Here is a 20,488-nt window from a genome sequence, read left to right on the forward strand (position 1 = left end):
CATTAAACATAATCCAAACAATCATATAAGTCACCTGTCAATTCACGAGTTTGCTCACGGAGCACTTTGATTCGAGCCCAAGATGTTTTGTTCCGCATGTGCTTCGGTAGTAGATGAAGATACAAACTATTGTAAAAGCTGTGGTAGAGGTACGTTTCTTAATTTAAAGTATCCGTATTTGCATTTCTTTTAGTTCCAAATAATGATAGGCGTGAGTAGACATTGCTACAAATTAGCTGATTAGCACGTGTCTGGAATAAGATTGTGCATGTAGCCTGTGCGTAAGAAGAAAACATTCATAATTTATGTGCCTTGATGAATTAAGGATTTTTCAAAAGGTGGAAAAAAAACAATGAAGCAAAATAATGTAGCTTACACCTCAGAGGAAACTTTACTTTAAATAGTGTTATTTCCACAAGTCTTTTTAACATCAATAAAACTCAAGATAAATGATTTTGGAAATAACGAGGAATGTTTTGGCCTTTAACCTCGTGTTCTCTGACTGTTTGCAGGCGTACAGTATTTTTCCACCTGTTGAAAAACCCTTATTTCATCAAGGCCTATACATTATGAATGTTTTATTTTTACACACAGGCCACATGCACAATCTTATTCCAGAAACATGCTAATCAGCTAATTTGAAGCAGTGTCCTCTCACGCCTATCGTTATTTGGAACTAAAAGAAATGCAAATACGAACACTTTAAATTAAGAAACGTACCTCTACCACAGCTTTTACAATAGTTTGTACCTTCATCTACAACCGAACCACACGCGGAGCAAAACATCGTGAGCTCGAATCAAAGTGCTCTGTGAGCAAACTCGAAAAATGGCGGTTTTTCGAGCGAGCAGAGTGTTACTATACAGGTTACATCTGCAGCCACTTCCAAAACAATACACTGCATGGTGGTACATATAACACAATCTAAGAACAGCGGACCTATGAGAGAATTTCGCAATTCTAAAGAAGTGCCCTAGAAAGCTTGACTATCTTATATCCGAGATCCTCCTAATAAAAAAGAAGAGACAAGACATTAACCTACAGAACATTACTCAATATCGTAGTATTCAGTATTAATTTTTGATTGATTCTCGGTTAACTTTACCAATTCATGTAAGACGATAAAGTCTAGGGAGGGTCATCCATCCTCGTTAAGTTTAGGCAACGACATGACTTCGAATGCAATTTGGTGTAAATAAGCACGAATATATTTTTTAAAGACAACAAAATTGCAAGAGCCCGTTGGGCAAGCGCAAATTGTAGTCTGAAAAATTTGCACGTGCTTATTACACCAAATTGCAGGGGGAATCATGTTATTACATGTTATAATGTATAGAAGGTCAAAACAGACGAAATTTTGAAAGCGTGCGCGCACTATTTGTATTTTGCCCTCCTGTTACAACTATGCACCTGCGTTATGACTTTGCATTCGTGAAACATGAGAATGCGCTCGTTTTCAGCCAATCAGAAGCGCGTAATTTTTTCATGTACATTATTAATAGAGTTATTTATTTATAACTCTTACCCAGACTCCATTCGGGTGAAATTATTTGTATGAATGCAAAGCACACTTTTAAGCTTTGTTCTCATTAAAGAAATCATTTATGTACCTTAGCATTTCTATACATATTTACAAATAGTACATCTATTATGCCAATCCCTTTCAGTTCTGACAATGATAACAGAATGTAATCGAAACCTCATGTTATGGTTTTTTCGTCGATCTAAATTCGTACACTTTTTGTAAGACGTTGATTGCAGTTTCCTTTACCAATTTCTCTACCTCCATCCTTTCTCTATTATTTACCTCTACCACTAAATCCGATGTCTTTGTCAAATAGAGCATTTCCTTGTAACTAGTGGTATCGTGTTCTTCCCATCGGAAAATATCATACTTTTATTGTTTTTTTAGAGGGCACGGTAACGAATCCTGCAATCTGATTGGTTCTTTATCCGGTCAGTATTTTCCTATCTCTGCCCACGGGCCACGGTAACGCTTTCGTGAGTCGCCGAGTACATCTCAACTTTCGTTGTCTTTTTTCCATAAATATACCTCGTTTTCCGGCTGGGCAGTATGTTTAAGCAAACACGTCGGTCACTATCTCAAGCCGATAACTAACTTATGAATCCTCTCTTTTCTCTCTATCAAATCACTTTGGTTGACAGAAAAATATTGGTTTCAGAATGAAATTGAATAAACAATAGTGTCGTTACGTTGGTTGACAAGCGGCCTAAAAACCGTCTGCAATTAATTTTAATCGTTCACAAAAAGTACCTAGAAAGTTGAAACGTGAAGTATTTGGTTACAGTTAAACTGAACGATGAAACTTTCATTCATTTAATATCTGAATTTTCTCAAGCAATTTGTTCGTAGTGAAAGAGCGAGCGAAGTTTTAATTTACGTTCTACAACAAACATACGCTCCCGGTGAATCTTTCCAATTCCGTTCAATTTATACATTTGTACCGTAAATTGCACAACAGAAATTGAAGGAATTTTTTGAGAAAAGGCCGCACTAAATTCCCTTGTGTCTCGTTGAAGTGAGCCGTTCGAATTTAGTTTTTGTGAAGGAAAGACCAGAGTCACACGCCATTGCAGCAAACAAACGAGTAAACTTTCACAACTTCAAAGTAAAAAAATTGAATTTACTCACAATTACTTTCCTCGCCGTTTACTTAATGAACAGAGGTAAATATTCGTACATGAATGAATGGTCGATGAGAGTGAATAATACTTTCCGTTAGATTATTGACTGATTTTGAAGAAAACATTGTCGTGACAGCCCTTGCCAAACTAGTTCTGTTGGTTTTCAAATGTTCCTACGCTTTTTTTTTCTTGCGCGCTCTCTAATTGACAGGTGTCAGATTGTGACAGATACTTGTAAAAATTATGTTTCAGAGTTTGTTTGGAAGCCTTTTAAATCACCTTTATCGTTACGGAAATGAAAATGTTTCGCTGAGGCATCTCTCTCTAATTTGCATCACCTCTATTTTAACTACCATTTACTCACTCAAAAATTGTTCAGTTTATGGAAGATCTTGCCGTATTTACAGCCCAAAATCATTCGGGTTCTTTCGGAAAGAATTTCGTCAAGTTTAAAAACAATAAATATGTTATTTACCGGCTAAGGGTCGGTCTTGAAAATGCTGCCCTCGGCCTACGGCCTCGGGCAGTATTTTCAAGACCTCGGTCACAGTTTTTCACCATACGGACCTCCCAGCCGGCAAATAACATATATTTCTATAGACCAATGTCGTCAACTGGGGTTCAGTGCTGCCCTTGCATTTAGAGGAAAACGGCTGCTTAACCACGGATAAAAGAAGTTGACAACGTCGCAAAGGACTTCTGTGGAGCATTGTGTTTTATGGAACCCAACTGTGTGAGCTATAATATATTAATATCCAATGATTCCCCCTCGATCACCAAATGCGAGCTGAATAACGCTACACATTTTTAACACCCAAGTGATCTGGTGTCATTTCCAAACAGCACCTATTATGGATCCAAGGTGTGTTTATAGCTGCAATGATTAGGATAATAGAGGTTTTCTTTTGGCCTATCCGTATGTCTTATATAATATATAAAAACCATATATGTGAACTGCGGTTAGAGAAATAAATTTGAAAGCGATCTTCGTATTAATTAACACTACTTAAGCTGTAGTGAAAATAAGGCCTGAAAAAAATTCAGGCTCGTCACCGGATTTTAACCCATGACCTTTCCGATATAGGTTCAGCGCTCTATCCACTGAGCTAACAAGCCATTTGGGAGCTGGTCTGCAGCTCATAGATATGATTTTCATAAATTTAAAGTTATTTATTCTTCCCTTCACGGGTTTATTTGGAACAAACACAATGACCAGCACCCAGTTGGCATACACGACAGTTAGGTTAAGTGCTTTCAATTATCATTGTTTGCAATTAACGCGATCGGTACAAAGACGTAGCTTACAAAATAACACTTATCGTTATCTCACCGAAGTTTCGATATTTACCGAACGTCAAAGATACAATTATAAGCATGAGTCAAATTGCAAATTTTCCTTTGAATATGGAGAGTATGATATTAGTAAACACAGTTTAAGCGCCGGATGAAAAAAAGAAAGTCTTGGGCTGCTGTGATTTTCATTCCTAATCTTCTAATTGTTTATATTATTTGCCTTTCCTTCATTAACATGTAATCATTTGTGACCGATTTATTCACAAAGGAAGTAAATGTATATTTAATTTATTTTATTGTAAAAAAAGCATGCAATGTTAAAGTTTCCTGGAAGAGTTGCCAATACTTTTTGATCATTTTAAACCGCTCTCGTTGTTTCATTTATCCGCCCTCAGAATGTCAATGTACCTCCTTACCCTTCCCTTCCCGCCTTGTAATTGCGTAGATAAGCCTTGACTTGTCCTTTTTACTTCTTTGTAAAGAACGCTTGCATAAAGAAGCCATGCCCGAGTAATGCGATCTGCCAAGCTGGTTTTTCCAGTGAGGGATGTAGATGTATATGCGTACCGGGTTACACAGGTGAAAATTGCTCAGAGGTGAGGCAGATATATGTGTTCAATATCTAAGTATTAGCAGTCACTTAACGATTTGGAAAGTCGGTGACCGTTGTTTTAAATAAATTCTTTAGTACTCTCCTCATTCACTTTTTTTTTATTTTTTCGTCGAGGACGAAGAAAGTGCAACGGTGAACCATGAGAGAAAACTGGGGAAGGAAGCGTTAGGGGACGGGAGGGTAGGTAACGCTAAGTCGAAAGGCGTTTATCCGGAGGAAGATATCCTCATTGCCGCTTCTAGCAATGGAGAACGCGATGAAACCTCTCTGCAATGCAACCCTGCTAGTATCTCGATGCGTTTACCGTTCCTGACGGTGCGACTTCTTTCATTAAGTTCAAAGTAAAAAGTGACATAGTTGCTAAGAGGACGTTAAAGTTGGTGATTTCACGATTTTGTTTTGTATGAGGTGGCTAAGAAAGGTACAAATTTTTATAACGCACGTGATGCAAAATTGTTTTGCTCATTAGATGTTTTGTTTTGTTACGTTTTCTTTACTGTCGTCGTCATGGTTTCCTTAAAGTCCCTAATAAATAAAAGATATGCAGACCCTAACTCATCGGGTACGGTGCTTTATTCGAAGTCTGTGGTCTCGAAATCTCTGTAATTGGATTTCTACATGATCCTTTCTTTAAGACGTTGATGATTGTGATCTAGGAGAAAACAAATGTGATTTAAATGCTGAATGTATAAAAATACCCGTGGATCCTACGACTGCAATTGTAAAGAAGGATTTACAAGAGATGGCTTAACCTGCAAAGGTAAGTGGTGACTAGTAATCACCAAATAGGGGGTACATTATCCATCAGCCGTTCTATAAGCAAACAAGCCGCATTCCTGCCGTAACACAAGAAGGTCTATAAGTCCTATTCCTCAACTTTTACATGCTTGTGCATGTGGCACTTATTTTATGGTTTAAATGACTGTTAGAATTAAAGGAAAAATTTTTTGACGCTCTTTGATTTCACCCATCTCCCCAGACCTCTCAAGAATGTCCTTGTGTTACTTTCAGATTTTGACGAGAGTGCTTTCGTTGATAATAACTGTACCAAGGGTGGCGCCAATTGTACAAACACTGTAGGGTCATTTAACTGCACCTGCCTGACTCGAAATTTCTGGAATGGCATTAAATGCGAAGGTTTGTTTACTCTAGTTACAAATAGAGAATCCTTGACTGTGCTCTGTTCTGTTATAAAGCAGGCAGGAAGCGGCTAAAGCACGAAAGAAGTGTAGGGAGAAACACGAGAAGTAGTCAAGTGTCTCTCCCCACTTCTTGAGTGCTCTGGCTGCTTCCTAAGTGCTTTATAACAGAACAGAGCACAGTCAAGGCTTCTCTATTTGTTTTATAGTAAAGAATCCGTTAAATTCCCCAAGAATTACTTTCAATTTTCAAAACAAACTTTATTTCCAAAGCGAACAACAGTGTCGTCAGCATGCTCTATACTCTCATAAAGCACGCTCCAATAAGCCAATCAGAATCCCTGTTAGAATGGTTCAAATAATCTGATTGGCCGTACAAGACAAAAGCTGTCAAAAGTGTCAAACCATCAAAGTTCAAAAACCATCAAAGTTCACAATCTGCCATAGTTTACAAACTAAAATAGTTCGGCAAGTCGATTTAAACACTTTTGCTTGAATTTTCTAAGTCTCTAATACAGAATCTTGAAGTGAAATGTTCAGTGAACTTCAGCTGAATAAAAAACAAAAAAATAAGAAAAAACTTCAGCTCATAAAAACATGCGAGTTTTTTCACATGACAAGGTAGAAAACAAACTCTGCAAGGCGAGTGTTTTTTGAATGAACGACAGCCGAATTCACCGGAACATGAAGATCGCTCGGGATGACAGCGCCACAACACTTGGCTGCAGTGACTGATGTGACTTTCCACTCAACGCATCGGAAAGGATATCAGAGCAAACTCTTATTTTTTCACTCGAAGGGCGGCCGATGTAGTTTCTTAGGCTTGCTTTACTGTTATGACCGGAGATCGCCATGATGGACTTCAGCATGATCATATTCGCTCTGACACCGTTATGATTGGTATGAATTTTAACAGTTATGCCAGTTTGGTTATTTTTTCATCATTTCAGTTTTGTTTTTGAACACTGAACTTTATATACTATACGAGTGTTAGTTTTGTTTGATTATCATTACTGTACGTAAGTTTGCAATCTAACTGAGCGTGAAAATCTTTAAAACTCGGAATTTCTGTTTTGTTTTTCCTTTGAGGATTTTCCTATCTGCTTACGTTTTAATAACGTAAATTACGGCCCCTGGTATGTTTACAAACCTTGGTTTGGTTCTTCTGTTGCTACTTGCCGGCTCGCTTGTTCCGAAATTTCACTTTCAATTATCGAAAAAAAGCTAAAAAGAAGTCCCGCTAAAGGTCGAACAATACAATTTGGCAGGTGGCGTGACAGCTTTAGCTCAGCTCTATGCTCTACACTCTCATAGAGCAATGACAGCGCGCGTTATATCCGACCTTTATTATAATGTTATTTAGGCTTATGTGAATATCATCTTAAGGAGTCTTTCCTACTATTTTTCTCTGCCTCTCCCTCTCTCCCTCTTTCTCCCTCCCTCTTTCTCTTGGTCCAATGCTCTGTCATAATCCCTATAATTGGACTGTCTGTATGTGTGTGTCTTTTTGTCTGTCTCTCTGATTATCTGCACGTTCATTTTGTTCGTCTGTTTATTTTTCCATCTGCTTGAAATTCTTTATTAGCATTAAAACGTAGAAATCGGATTTCAGTTTCATTTTCATTCTGTGATTAGAACAGTAACGAAAATAGCTGACGAGGGCATGTTTCCAGCAAAATGATTAATTTTTTGAAATGTGAGCCTTGATATGGATTTGATCTGCGATATTAGTTGATCCTGAGCTACTTCTAGCGTCAATACTAGCAAAAACTACCAAACATGAGAGGTACTCAAATGCATAATTTGCTATTCAAAGGTTACCTTATGTTAGCTTATTTAAGCTTTTTTGAGAGAGATTTACTTATTTTACATGTAAATTATTCTTATATTAATATTTAGCTATTTATTAGAGAGTAGTAGAGAGAGTGAGCTAGTTTAGAGATAGAATCTGTACATATCTTACATGTAAATTATTCGAATATCAATATTTTAGCTATTTACTATTTTATTTAAACTATTTTGTTGTGTCCTTACTTAGTGGTTTCATTACTGCTATTTTTCATAATTGACACATGAATAAAGTTGTTATTATTACCTTTAGCTGTAAATTCAAGTTCCTAGTTCCTTTAAACGTCCTTTTTTCAGTTTGAAACTGTCATCCCCGAAAAAAAATTACTATACTTTAGCGCCATTTGGAAAGAGAAGCTAAGGCGGCATGATTTTGGCAATTAATGGGTAGAAAGAATGAAAACTAGTTCATTAAACATAATTGAGATGATGGTTTTAAAGATATTATGAAAACATAAGTTTTCTGGAAATAAGCAAGAAGTGCAAGGTTTAAATGTATAAGTACAAAAATAAGGTGATTTTCGTCGTTTTTACATTTATTAGCTAATTCAAGCAACTCATGCAATTCTGATTAAACTTTACGCTTTCTAAATAGCCTAAATCTAGCAATCACCGAAATCATTTTCACGTTTAAACTTGTTTAGACAAGTGTACTTTGTTTGAAGAGAATTGAAACATCTTAACCCCTTCACATCATTGAATCAGTATGCATATTCTCCATACTGGTCTCTACATATTTACAATGGTACCTATATGGAGAATTTGTTCAACAATTCAGAGCTTCTCTGTTGACGGATCATTTCCCTGATTTTATGACCTTTATGAGTGATCATTTTCGTCATTCTCATGACCTCAACGTTTGATTCAAAGTGTTACTGTAAGGAGAAATAAGATATCAATCACTCTTAGTGATTAAAGGGTTAAGAGAAACCGATACAGAGTAGAATTAAATGCGTTAGATGACTCATCGTAGCAACAGTGCTGCAATAGTTTGCGAGTCATCCCAAGTTCTTTTAAAAATAATGGTAAATAAAATGTATCGTTTTTCATGTTGCTTCTTTTTTTCAATTATACACTAACTTAACTTGAAATACTGACACTACTTGAATACTGAGGATCAATTAAGAAGCAACCATAGCCTACACTTACAAACAGACACCCACAGCTTGCCTACTGATATACATATATGATAACTGCAGAGTAAGAAATGAGTATGGAAGCGATCTTCTCAGTATTGAACGCATCTTAAGCAGTAGTGAAACTACGGCCTGAAAAAAAATCAGGCCTGCACAGGATTTTGACCCTTTACCTCTGCGATATCGGTGCAGCGCTCTGACCATTGTGTTGGTTTCAAATAAACCCGTGAAGTATAAATATATGAAAATCATATATGTGAACTGCGGAGAAAGAAATGAATATGCATGAGTTCAAATCCCGTACGGGCCTGAATTTTTTAGGGCCTTATTTTCACTACTGCCTAAGTAGTGTTCATTACTGCGAAGATCGCTTTCATATTCATACATTAACATGATTGCGGCAGCCATAGGTTTTTGAAATTCCCTACTAATGTAAAAGTACCCTGACCAGCTGAGGTAAAGGTTCATGCATTAGTCCTGATAATGGTTTCCAATCTCCCCCAACGCAGCCATCTTCTCTATTAATGCTTTCAGCAAATCACCAACAGAGTGCATCAATTATTATGGTTCCTTTCACAAAATCATTTAGTTTTTATTTCCTGTTAACTTTTCTCGCTTCATAAAAGTAACACGTAATACCACAACTTTTTTGCTCACCCTCTAGTTGTGTTTTGGAAAAAGACCCTTCCATAATATAGGGCGGGGTGTAGTGTCTTCAACCCGTGGTTGATGCCATCTCTGCAAGGTTGAGGAGCACGTTGCTGAACAGTTTTCATCTGCCTCGTATTGTAGTTCTGTGACATTTTTATAATTATGAAGAGTGTGATTGCACACCTTTGGCATCATAGCTGAAACTTGTTTGCAAATTCCGGATTTTACGGCAACACACAAGGAGCCACAATTTGCAAAAACAACCTCTCCAGAAATTATACATAGAGCAATAATTAAATTGTGAAGGCTTTCATTAATTTTAAAGCTATGAAAGTATTTTACACGATGGTAAAAGTAATGATGGTCATAGTTTGTTTGAATATCATGTAAATATTCACCTTCAGGGTAGGTTTTCGCCTTTTCTTGAGCCTGTGGGAACAGACCGATATGCATGGTTATCTCCCCTGATACGCTTCCCACACTTTCCATTATGTCTGTCCATATCTGCCCTTGTAAAAAGAGGCGTTTTTATCAGATGACCCCCAGCCGTCTGATGGAATTTTCAGTTTCCACTGTGTCCAAGCACTTATGTAACCCACTAATTTTCTTAAATTGGTACACAACGGTAAAGTTTCCGCTTCGTTTAAATAATCTCGGGGTCTGGATCGCTAATATTTTGATCCAATTTTCTTGTTACATATTCCTCTACCCTGAAATGAAAGAATCAAAACCTTAATTCTGTATAACTCACACGGCAAACATTTCTGGTGAATAAAGCAGCCTTAACTAATTTTTTACGAGCTGGACTTAAGTTGACAGCCCTTTGCACGAGTCACCCCGACAGCGTAACCTAAATGGGGACCATACAATGCATTTACGATTTTTTTCTCTTCCTTGTTGTAAAAGGTCCGTACTTTGTCCGAAACGTCTTGGGAGAAACTGAAAATATTTCAGATTTGGCCCTCATGACCTCGTTTCCATGCAACTCTTCCCGGTTTTTACCCGACGACGGCCATTTTGAAATAAGTTGTATTATTTAATTATTTTCATGAATCCTTGGGGGGTACACGCGATTTTTTAATTAAGAGAAGAGGATTCCGACAAATTTGCCTTAACTGTACCATTCCACTAACAATATAGCATCACTGAAAGGATTCAGAGACGGAACGCCAAAGTCATTTTGTTTTCTACACATTTATAAATGAGGGGATGATAACGATGGAATGATAAAACTTACAGGACTGGTGCTTACGTTAAGACAATTTCCTCCGTCTCCCCGTCTCCATGTAGCTCAAATCCATCTGAGAGGGAAACAAATGTCTCATCTCCGTCAGACGGATGTGTCTTCTCCCTGAACATTCGCAAAATATCTTGAGGCGCCATCTGCTCTATATTTTAAATGCCGCGCGGAAACAAAGCAATTTCAGCCAGTATCTCGTGGGTACTGTATCCTTGCACAAGCAAGCTAAAAACCCGGGGCTTTGCTTCATGATTTTATCGTAGATTGCAGAGACATAACCCCATGTAGCACTTGTAGACTTCATCAGCCACAAGGGCCAAGACCTGAAGTAAAATAGAAGGAAACCATACTCATTATGAACCAAACATTCACATTTTAAGACGCATCTAAATGAACTTGAACCCATGTTGCACACTTGTGAAGGAAAATGAACCGAAGAAAAATAACCTCTTGAGAAATTTCCAGTCATTTTCAAAGGTAAATATCGACCTTAAACGGTTATTTAGCTCAAACGTAATTCACAAATCAGTTTTTGGACTTGCCAATAGAGAAAAATAAAACATTTAAGAATCACCTTTAGTAACTCAGATTCCCTTAACGACTGGGTTAAAAAATCACCAAACGCCGAAAAAGGTAGGAGCTAGATGGGAGGGGATTACCTTTATCCCAATTAGGCTTACCTCACGTAGCGAAAGGGGTGTGTGTGGAAACAACCGATTTCAAAAATTTATCTACGAATTAAATCTCAAAGCACATGTATGTACATATAAATAGCAGCAGTTGGTGCTTTAAAATTGGCGTCAAACATCCGTCGTTTTGAACTTGAGCAAAATTTTTGATACAAGATATTCTTATTTTTGAAAACCCCTTTCTCTTGGGTTTCAAATATCTCTGAAACCATACACATTATCTGGAAATGGTCCTTCCCAAATTCATGTCAACGAGCTATATCAGTTAAAAACTTTTCACCGAAGCGGCGTGGTAAATACCCACTGCCAGCCACCGACACTGAGGTTAATAATTTTTCCGGAATAGATTAAAACAGTGAGATAATAGAACAAAACAAGAGGATTTTAATTCATTTATTCCAGCAAGGATTACAAGTTTTTCGGACACAAATTTCGCGCGAGTTGCAGGGAGGTGAATAACAAAGGATATTCGGAGATTGAGTAGCCAATCAGAACGCGCCTTCGACGAAACAAAATTTAACACTTCGCTAAAAGCCAGATGATAAAATATAAACAGTGTACCTTAAAGATACACTGAAAACAAATCTATCTTACCGGCAGAAATTTTGACCTGAAACGTCACCATTCCATCTTTTTGGACTACAGGCATATCCAAATCAACTGTGATATCCGTCCATTCTTGTGATTTTTCACTCGAATCGAAGTGCAGCATCTTCAACTGACCAGCATACAGGTCCAGTGGCTCTATATTCAGCGTCGCTGGGTGTCAGTGGGACCCTGATTTTCGCCGGCTCCGACAGTTTCACATCATTCGAGCAGGAAATATTAAGGATCGGACCCAAAATCAATGCCTCTAGAGTGTGGTCAATGATTTGCGCTTCTTGGTCCTCAAGTTTAGAGAAAAGACAATCACATCAGACGATTGAGTTGATAAAATGTGCTTTTGATAGCCAGCGGTAGTTTACCAAATGAAATAAGAACATTAAAATTAAAAAAAAAAGAATTATGGGAGTTTAGCCTAAGGAGCAGAAATTGTGTATTTTTTCACACTTTTTAAGAACAAAATGACAGGTCAGCATCTACATATTTTATTCTAGGGCCGTAACAAATTTTATGCTTATCCACCACACTAAGACAAAGTGAATCTCACTTTATGCAAAATTACGCTGTTACTTCAAGCTAACCACAAACGATTAATTCAACTCAAACAGTGTCTAGCATCTGATTTCTCCTTACAGTGTCCTGAATCAAAAATTAAGAATACAAGAATAATAGCATAATATTTTTGATACGAAGTTTAGCATATATTTGTATTCTGTGCGTTTTTTGGATCCGTTCATTAGTAGATGTCCTATCTGGTTGGGCGTTAACTAGTATGGTATGTAGTCTCCAGGGTTTTTCTCACTAGTGAGTATTTAAGGAGTCTTTCGTCCTTAGTTTTTTCTCTCAGCGTGTTACGAGCACTGATTTAGTTTACTTTTCCTGTTTTCGCTAATGTTTCTTTTCTTTTTCAGTGCTGGGATTTTGGCCATTTAACGCGTAATTGTCCAAAATCTGTTTCCAGTTCTTCATCTTCGGACCGTCCCCCCAGCCGGTTTTGACTATCCATGGGCGCTGCTTCTGACAAGGATGTGGGCATTGTGGAGACTGATCAGTACCCGTTGATTATTGATTATTTGAGTAGTGGGGCCGAGTTTATCGAGGGCTCCCTTGGCGTGAAAGGCCGCCTGAAACGTTGTGTTAGTTATAAGGAGTCTGCTACTCCTCGTGCCCCCCGTTCTGTGCTTGATGTGATTTCTGAGGGTTATAAATTACCTTTCATTAGAGTTCCTGACCCATGCCTTATTAGGAATAATCGTTCAGCCGAACTCCATCCAGCTTTGTTGAAGAAGCCATTATCAAGCTGTTGGCTGCTGATTGCATCGAGGAGCATCTAGAACCGCCTTACTGTGTGAATCCGTTGTCAGTAGCTGAGGATAAAAAGTTAAGGCCGGTGATTGACCTCCGGCATGTTAACCCGTGCCATTTTAGGGTTTCATTTAAGTACGAGTGTTACTGCGGCATTCCCACTTAGGGATTTCTTTCCTCTTACGTTCCTAATTATTTGTTTGTGTTTTTGCACGCACATTTTTATTATAGTTTTTGCATTCTTTTCACTCAAGGCGATTTGTATTCTGTTAGATTTTCGCATAATTCTGCTTTGTTTAATTTCATTCGTAAAAGCTTCTCAAAAAAATTGGACATTGGAGTATCAGAGTGCGTTAGGTTAACATCGATTTCTTCACTGCAATAATCTTTTAGTTTTTCCGTTCTTCGTGCTCGCAAGTCACACAACGTTTGTAAGTGTCTTTCCTTGTCCGATTGTATTTCCTCTGTTGTTTCGCGTTTTCCTATTCCTTCTACTTCGTAATAACTTGTAAATACTTGTTCCTTTTAGCAACCACGATAAACCGTAAGGTAAATATATGTTAAAACGTTCGCGTGTTGAAACCTGTCTTTGTTGGCAGTCACAACGTAGATTTACATACTCTTTCCAAAGTTTTCGAGCAGAACTTTTGGTCGCCTCACTACTATATGTACTGTTTATTTATTTGCTTATAATTATATTCTTGGAATATAAACAGGCATACTCGTGCTTCTTTTCTCTGAGTATCAAGAGACCATGATTGTCTGAGATTCAGCTTACGTTGTCCTTATTAGAGAGGGTCTATATCAGGAAGGTTCCTTATTATAAGAAAAAAGAATTGTCCGCCGTATTTACTAGTGAGGTGTTGGTATTTCAGAGGTGTCCGCAAGGAAAGGTTCAACTGTATCATAAGTGCTTTTGTATTTAAAAAAAATTAAAACTTTAGGTCCCCACGTATTAGGTAAGTCAGTCTTTAATTTGTAGATTATTTCATCCATTATTCTGATCCCTCGCCATAAGTTGAACGTTTCAATCAATATTTTAGAGGATTGCTAAAATGACTGAAAAAGTCGTGGTGGACAAACCTTAACTTAAATTCTGTCTATACAGACGAGGAAAGAAAATTGCGAAAGATTCGTTGAGATTTACATTGTACGATAAGGTAGCAACTCAATTGTGTATATCAGTTTTCCGTAAACGGTTGGAGTAGTTTGGAGCATAATTTCAAGACGAATGGTAATTTCAGCAAATACTTGCGTTTGACGAACTCATTTCGACTGAAAATAAATTACAATGATTCGCTTTCAGCTATGTTAAAAAATACAAGAATTTATTCAATCCATGGCTCAAATTGTTTATACAGACTCTACCAGGGCCAAGAATTAAAAACATATTTAAAAAATAAAAATTCATTCATTCATTCCATTTTTTAAAAACGTAATTGAGGTAATGGTTTTTAACTATTATGAAAAAACTAAATTTTCTGGAATGATGTAAAAAAAGCCAGGCTTAAATGAATAAGGTGATTTTCGTAGTTTTTTTACATTAACATAGTAATACAAGTATAACCCATTCAATTCTGATTATACTTTACGCTTTCTAAGTACCCTAAATCTAGCGTTTAAACTTGTTTACATCATTGGATCGGTATGCATATTTTTCTATACTGACCTCTACACATTTACAGTGGTATTTACATGGAGAATTTGTCCACCAATTCAGAGCTTTTCTGGTGGCGGATCATTTGTCCGTTTCATTACTAAGTTCAGTACGGTGTAACTCTTAATATTGAAGTGTCTATAGAAACATTAACAGGAATACCCGTGCTTCTTTTCTCTGAGTATCAAGAGACTATGATTGTCTGAGATTCAGCGTACGTTGTCCTTATTAGAGAGGGTCTATACCAGGAAGGTTCCTTATTAAGAGAAAAAAAAATTGTCCGCTGTATATACTAGCGAGGTGTTGGTATTCCGTAAGGAAAGGTTCAATTGCGTTATAAGTGCTTTGTATTTAACAAAAATTCAAAAACTTTAGGTCCCCACGTGTTAGGTAAGTCAGTCTTCAATTTGTAGATTATTTCATCTGTTATTCTGATCCCTCGCCATAAGTTCAACGTTTCAACTAATTTTTTAGAGGATTGCTAAAATGATTGAGAAAATCGTGATGGACAAACCTAAACTTAAATTCTGTCTATACAGACGAGGAAAGAAAAATGCGAAAGATTCGTTGAGATTTATATTGTACGATATAGTAGCACCACAATTGTGTGTATCAGTTTTCCGTAAACGGTTGGAGCAGTTTGATGCATAATTTTCAGACGAACGATAATTTCAGCAAATAGTTGAGCTTGACCAACTAATTTCGACTGAAAATAAATTACAATGATTCGCTTTCAGCTATTTTAAAAAAACTACAAGAATTTATTCAATCCATGGCTCAAATTGTTTATACAGACTCAATCAGGGCCAAGAATCAAACACGTATTTAAAAAATTAAAATTAATTCATTAATTCTATTTTTTAAAAACATAATCGAGGTCATGGTTTTTAAACTATTATGAAAACAATAAATTTTCTGAAAAGATATAAAATAAGGTGATTTTCGTAGTTAATACATTTATATGGTCATTCAAGTATCGGTATGCATATTCTCCATACTGATCTCTACACATTTACAATGATATTTATACGGAGACTTTGTCCACCAATTCAGAGCTGTTCTGGTGGCGAATCATTTCCCTGATTTCATGACCTTTATGAGTGATCATTTCCCTTTCAATGCAGAAGAAGAGGGTTAATTCAGTGCAAAAAAAGTTAAAAACCAGACATTCTGATTGGCCAATGATCAAAGAAACTCACAGATAGCCAATCAAATGCGAGCCTTGAATGTCGCAACATTTAAACACGCTGAAAATCTGCGAGCGAAACAATGGTCGGAGTTCTAAGTAGGTTTTCTTTCGCCACCGAAACAACAATCTTGTAGCTGAAAACGGCTCTAACAACGAAAAGCACCGCTTTTTGGTTGTCGGCTTGGAAAAAGTGGTGATTAATGGAGGGAATTGCCAAGGAAATCGAAAATTAGGAGCTTAACACTTTGCTCGAGCGATTCTACGCCGAAATTAAAAACAAACATGGTTAAACCTCGCAGACGACGATTTTATTTCGTTGAAAGTGATTCAGACACTGACTAAACAATTCCTTGAACTTTTAAACCGGGCTTGAACTTTCCTGCGCCTTAAAGATGTGAAAACATCTTTGTATTTTATTGTTTAGATCGTACGCGGTTGTTTTGACCGAACGCACAATGTCATTTGTAGGGTTTGAATAAATTATTTTTGCACTTGATGCGCGCGCTTTGCTTCTGCATAATTATAATAAGCTATCTCGTAGTTTTTCATGTATATTATTAATACGTAATCACATGATTTTTCCCGTAAATAAGCACTTGTAAATTTTTCAAAGACCGCAAATTGCAGTCGCCCTACGGGCTCGTGCAATTTTTTAGTCTTTAAAAAAGTTCATGTGATTACCTATACTTATATACAAACTTTACTTGCATGACTGACACTACTTGAATAATGAGGATCAATTGAAAAGCCACCATAATAAAACTTCTAACAATATACACCCACAGCTTGCTTACTGATATACACTGGCCTAAATGACTAAATCATGAAAATCATATATGTGAACTGCGGTGAAAGAGATAAGTATGGAAGCGACCTTCGCAGCATTGAACACTACTTAAGCAGTGGTGAAATTAAGGCCTGAAGAAAAGTCGGAATATCTCCATAAGGTGTCTGACGTCTACAATAACAATTACTTAATGCAATGCCTAAAGGTAATTTACGCAAATGGAAATAGATCTCTAATTCATAAACGTGAATTGTCTCCGTGGTACATCATACAGAGTCTTGTTCCAGCCGAGAAGCGTCTTACATTCTAGTAACGCGGTGCACGATTTTACACTTTGGTAATTTTGCAACAGTTTGGCAACATGTCTCGCATCTTGTCTCTTGGTACCTTTACTGTGCTGTGCTCTCTGATGTGTGTTGTGAAATGTAAAGAAGATGGGTAGATTTTTTATTAATATCAGGGAAAATTTTTAAAACTGGAAATTTATAATGCGTTTGAGCAGGAATAAACGAAAGTAATTCACTTCGAATGCTTTATTGTGACTATTACCGAAATTCCCAAGTTTTTAAAATGTTCTACCTTCTAATAGGAGAGTAAAAATGTTTATAAAGCCATTACGAGGATATGTAAATCTCCTAAAAGACAGGTGGGATCTACCTGACGCAAGCTGTTTTAGGCAGGCGGTTGGGATAAAAGGATCATGCTATAAATTCTGCACAAATTCATGTTGCACTCTTTTTAATTTTTTAGTATGCTTTGACGCTGAAGAAAAAACTCCCTACTTGCCGCTCACAAAATTTCATAAGATGACTATGGAATTTAGTCAGCTAAAGTGAAACTTAATCATCCATTTTTCTCTCAGCATATTTACACAACGAAATAAATAAATATAAAATTTCAAAAACCTCCCCCGAATATCTAATTTTTCCTTTAACTGTCGTTTTGAAAATGATTTTCGATTAGGATCGGAAGCAATTATGTAGAATTTTAAAAACGGTCGAAATGTCGACACGACCTTTTTATTGCGTGAAATTCCGTCGAATACATCTAAATCTAAATTTAGAGATAGCTCCTTCTGAAAAAAATTTAAACGTTTTGTGGTTTCAAATTCACGGGTAAGATATAAGTTTCGATTAAACAACGAAATGTCCTTCAGTTATCTAGAGACTGGAATTCTTAAGGAACACAATCATCTCGAAAGAAATAACCGAATTTAGTTTTGTCTCATCTTTTTATCATTATTGTCGGTATTCTACACTGACATAATGACTTGGAAAAACACTGGGAAAGTTGCCCCCAAAATTTTTCTCCAATCTACATCCTAGATCCTAAATTGCTCTTCTCGATACTAACTTTTCGTGTTTTGAAATGCCAATTCTTCAACAAAAGTTGCATCTTTTTCCTTTCACAGGTACAGAATTGAAGATTCACCTATCGATTATTTACAAAATAAATACACTTATGCCTTAATTAAAATCAGCCCCATGTTGAAAACAAGAGCTCAAATTATCCCATAACTCATCACTGAGATACAAGAGGCGACGCTTTAAGAACGCACTTGAAAATTATAAAATGGAACAAATCTTTTTCAAGGCGATGTCTGTTGCAATCCTCCTTGTTTAAGTCTCTGAAAATAAAAACAAAAACACAACAAAACATAACAAAACAAAATTATAAATTTCTCCCCGTAAACATATAAATAAACTCTTTCAATAGGATAAGTTTCGATATTTATTTAAAAAGAAGACAAAACAGAAAGCTTTAAGCCTCTCCTGGGAAACCATACAAGTTACACCTGCAGCCACTTCCAAAACAACGCACTGCATAGTGGTACATACAACACAATATAAGAACAGCGAACCTACGTGAGAATTTCGCAGTTCTAAAGAAGTGCCCTAGAAAGCTCGACTATCTTATATTCGAGATCCTCCTTATAAAAAAAGAAAAGACCGCACATTAACCTTACAGAACATTACTCAATATCGTAGTATTCAGTCATGGCTTGTAGTTTTGATTGATTGCAAGTTCTGTTTAGAAAATAAAGGTAAATTAAATGTATCGTTTTTCTTGTTTCTTTTTTTCTTCATTTATACTCTAACTTTACTTGCAACACTGAAACTATTTGAGTTATGAGAATCAATTGAAAAGTCACCATAATAAAACTTCTAACATTAATACCAATATACACCCACAGCTTGCTTACTGATATAAACCGGCATAAATTACTGAATATATGAAAATCATATATGTGAACTGCGGTGAAATTGATAAGTATGGAAGCGACTTTCGAAATATTGAAGACTACTTAAGCAGTAGTTAAATTAAGGCCTGAAAAAAGTCAGAATATCTCAATAAGGCGACTGACGTCTGTCATAACAATTACTTAATGCAATGCATAAAGTTAATTTACGTAGATGGAAATAGATCTCTAATTCATCGACGTTAATTGTCTCCGTTTTACATCACACTGAGTCTTCAGGAGCTCCAGGCGAAAAGCGTCTTGCATGCAAGTAACGCGGTGCACAACCTTACATTTTGGTAATTTGGCGGGAGTAGTTTTGCAACATGTCTCGCATCGTGTCTCTCGGTACCTTCATTATGCTGTGCTCTCTGATGTGTGCTATGAAGTGCGAAGAAGGTGGGTAGATTTTTTAATCAGTATAAGGAGAAAGTTTTTAAAACTGTTATTTTATAATGTGTTGGAAGCGGGAATAAACAAAACAATTCATTGCGAGTGTTCTATTGTGACCATTACAAAAATTCCAAGGTTTTCAAAATGTTCTACTTTCTTATAGGAGAGTAAAATGTTTATAAAGCTATTATGAGGAGACGTTAATCGTCAAAGACAGGTGGGATCTACCTCACGCAAGTCTTTTTAAGCAGGCGGTTGGGATGAAAGGATCATGAATTTTAGGCTATAAATGCACTCTCTTTAATTTGTTAGTATGCTTTGACGCTGAAGAAAAAACTCCGTAAGTGCCGTTATTTTCATGAGTATGACTATGAATTTAGTCAGCTAAAGTGAAGCTTAATCATCCATTTTTCTCTCAGCATATTTACAAAACGAAATATATAAGTAGAAATTTCAAAAACCTCCCCGAAAGTCTAATTAGTCCTTTAACTGTCGTTTTAAAAATGATTATCGATTAGCATCAGAAGCAAATATGTAGAATCGTAAAAACGGTCGAAATGTCGATACAACCTTTTTATCGCGTGAACCTACGTCGAATACACATAAATCTAAATTTAGAGATAGCTCCTTTTGAAAGAAATTTACACGTTTTAAGGCTTCAAATCCACGTGTAAGGAATTAGTTTCGATTAAAAACAACGAAATGTCCTTTAGTTATCTAGAAACTGAAAATTTTAAGGAACACAATCATCTCGAAAGAAATAACTGAATTTAGTTTTGTCTCATCTTTTTATTATCGTTATCTGTATTCTGCACTGACATAATGAACTTGGAAAAACACTGAGACTTTCATGAAAGCTGCGCACAAAATGTTTCTCCAATCTACATCCTAGATCTTAGATCCCAAATTGTTTGTCTCGATCCTAACTTTTCGTGTTTTGAAATGTCAATTCTCGAATAAAATTTGCATCTTTCCTCTTTGACAGGTTCAGAACTGAAAAATCACCTATCAATTATTTGCCAAAAAGTACACTTATGCCTTAATTAAAATCAGCCCCATG

At 36.5% G+C, this 20,488-nt stretch overlaps 1 protein-coding gene across 1 annotated transcript in view; it reads left to right on the plus strand.

Moving 5' to 3' along the window:
- The first annotated feature begins 18,908 nt into the window (after positions 1-18,908).
- LOC149052984 (uncharacterized) overlaps positions 18,909-20,488 on the plus strand; it is an 86,040-nt gene continuing 84,460 nt past the window's right edge. Inside the window, exon 1 of the mRNA XM_089212975.1 lies at positions 18,909-19,434. Coding sequence (XP_089069101.1) covers positions 19,362-19,434 — 73 coding nt within the window. The 5' untranslated portion in view covers positions 18,909-19,361. The remainder of the gene's footprint in view (positions 19,435-20,488) is intronic.

This window comes from Pocillopora damicornis, chromosome 1 (assembly GCF_964200805.1).
Source record: "Pocillopora damicornis chromosome 1, jaPocDami1.2, whole genome shotgun sequence".
Classification (NCBI taxonomy): domain Eukaryota; kingdom Metazoa; phylum Cnidaria; class Anthozoa; order Scleractinia; family Pocilloporidae; genus Pocillopora; species Pocillopora damicornis.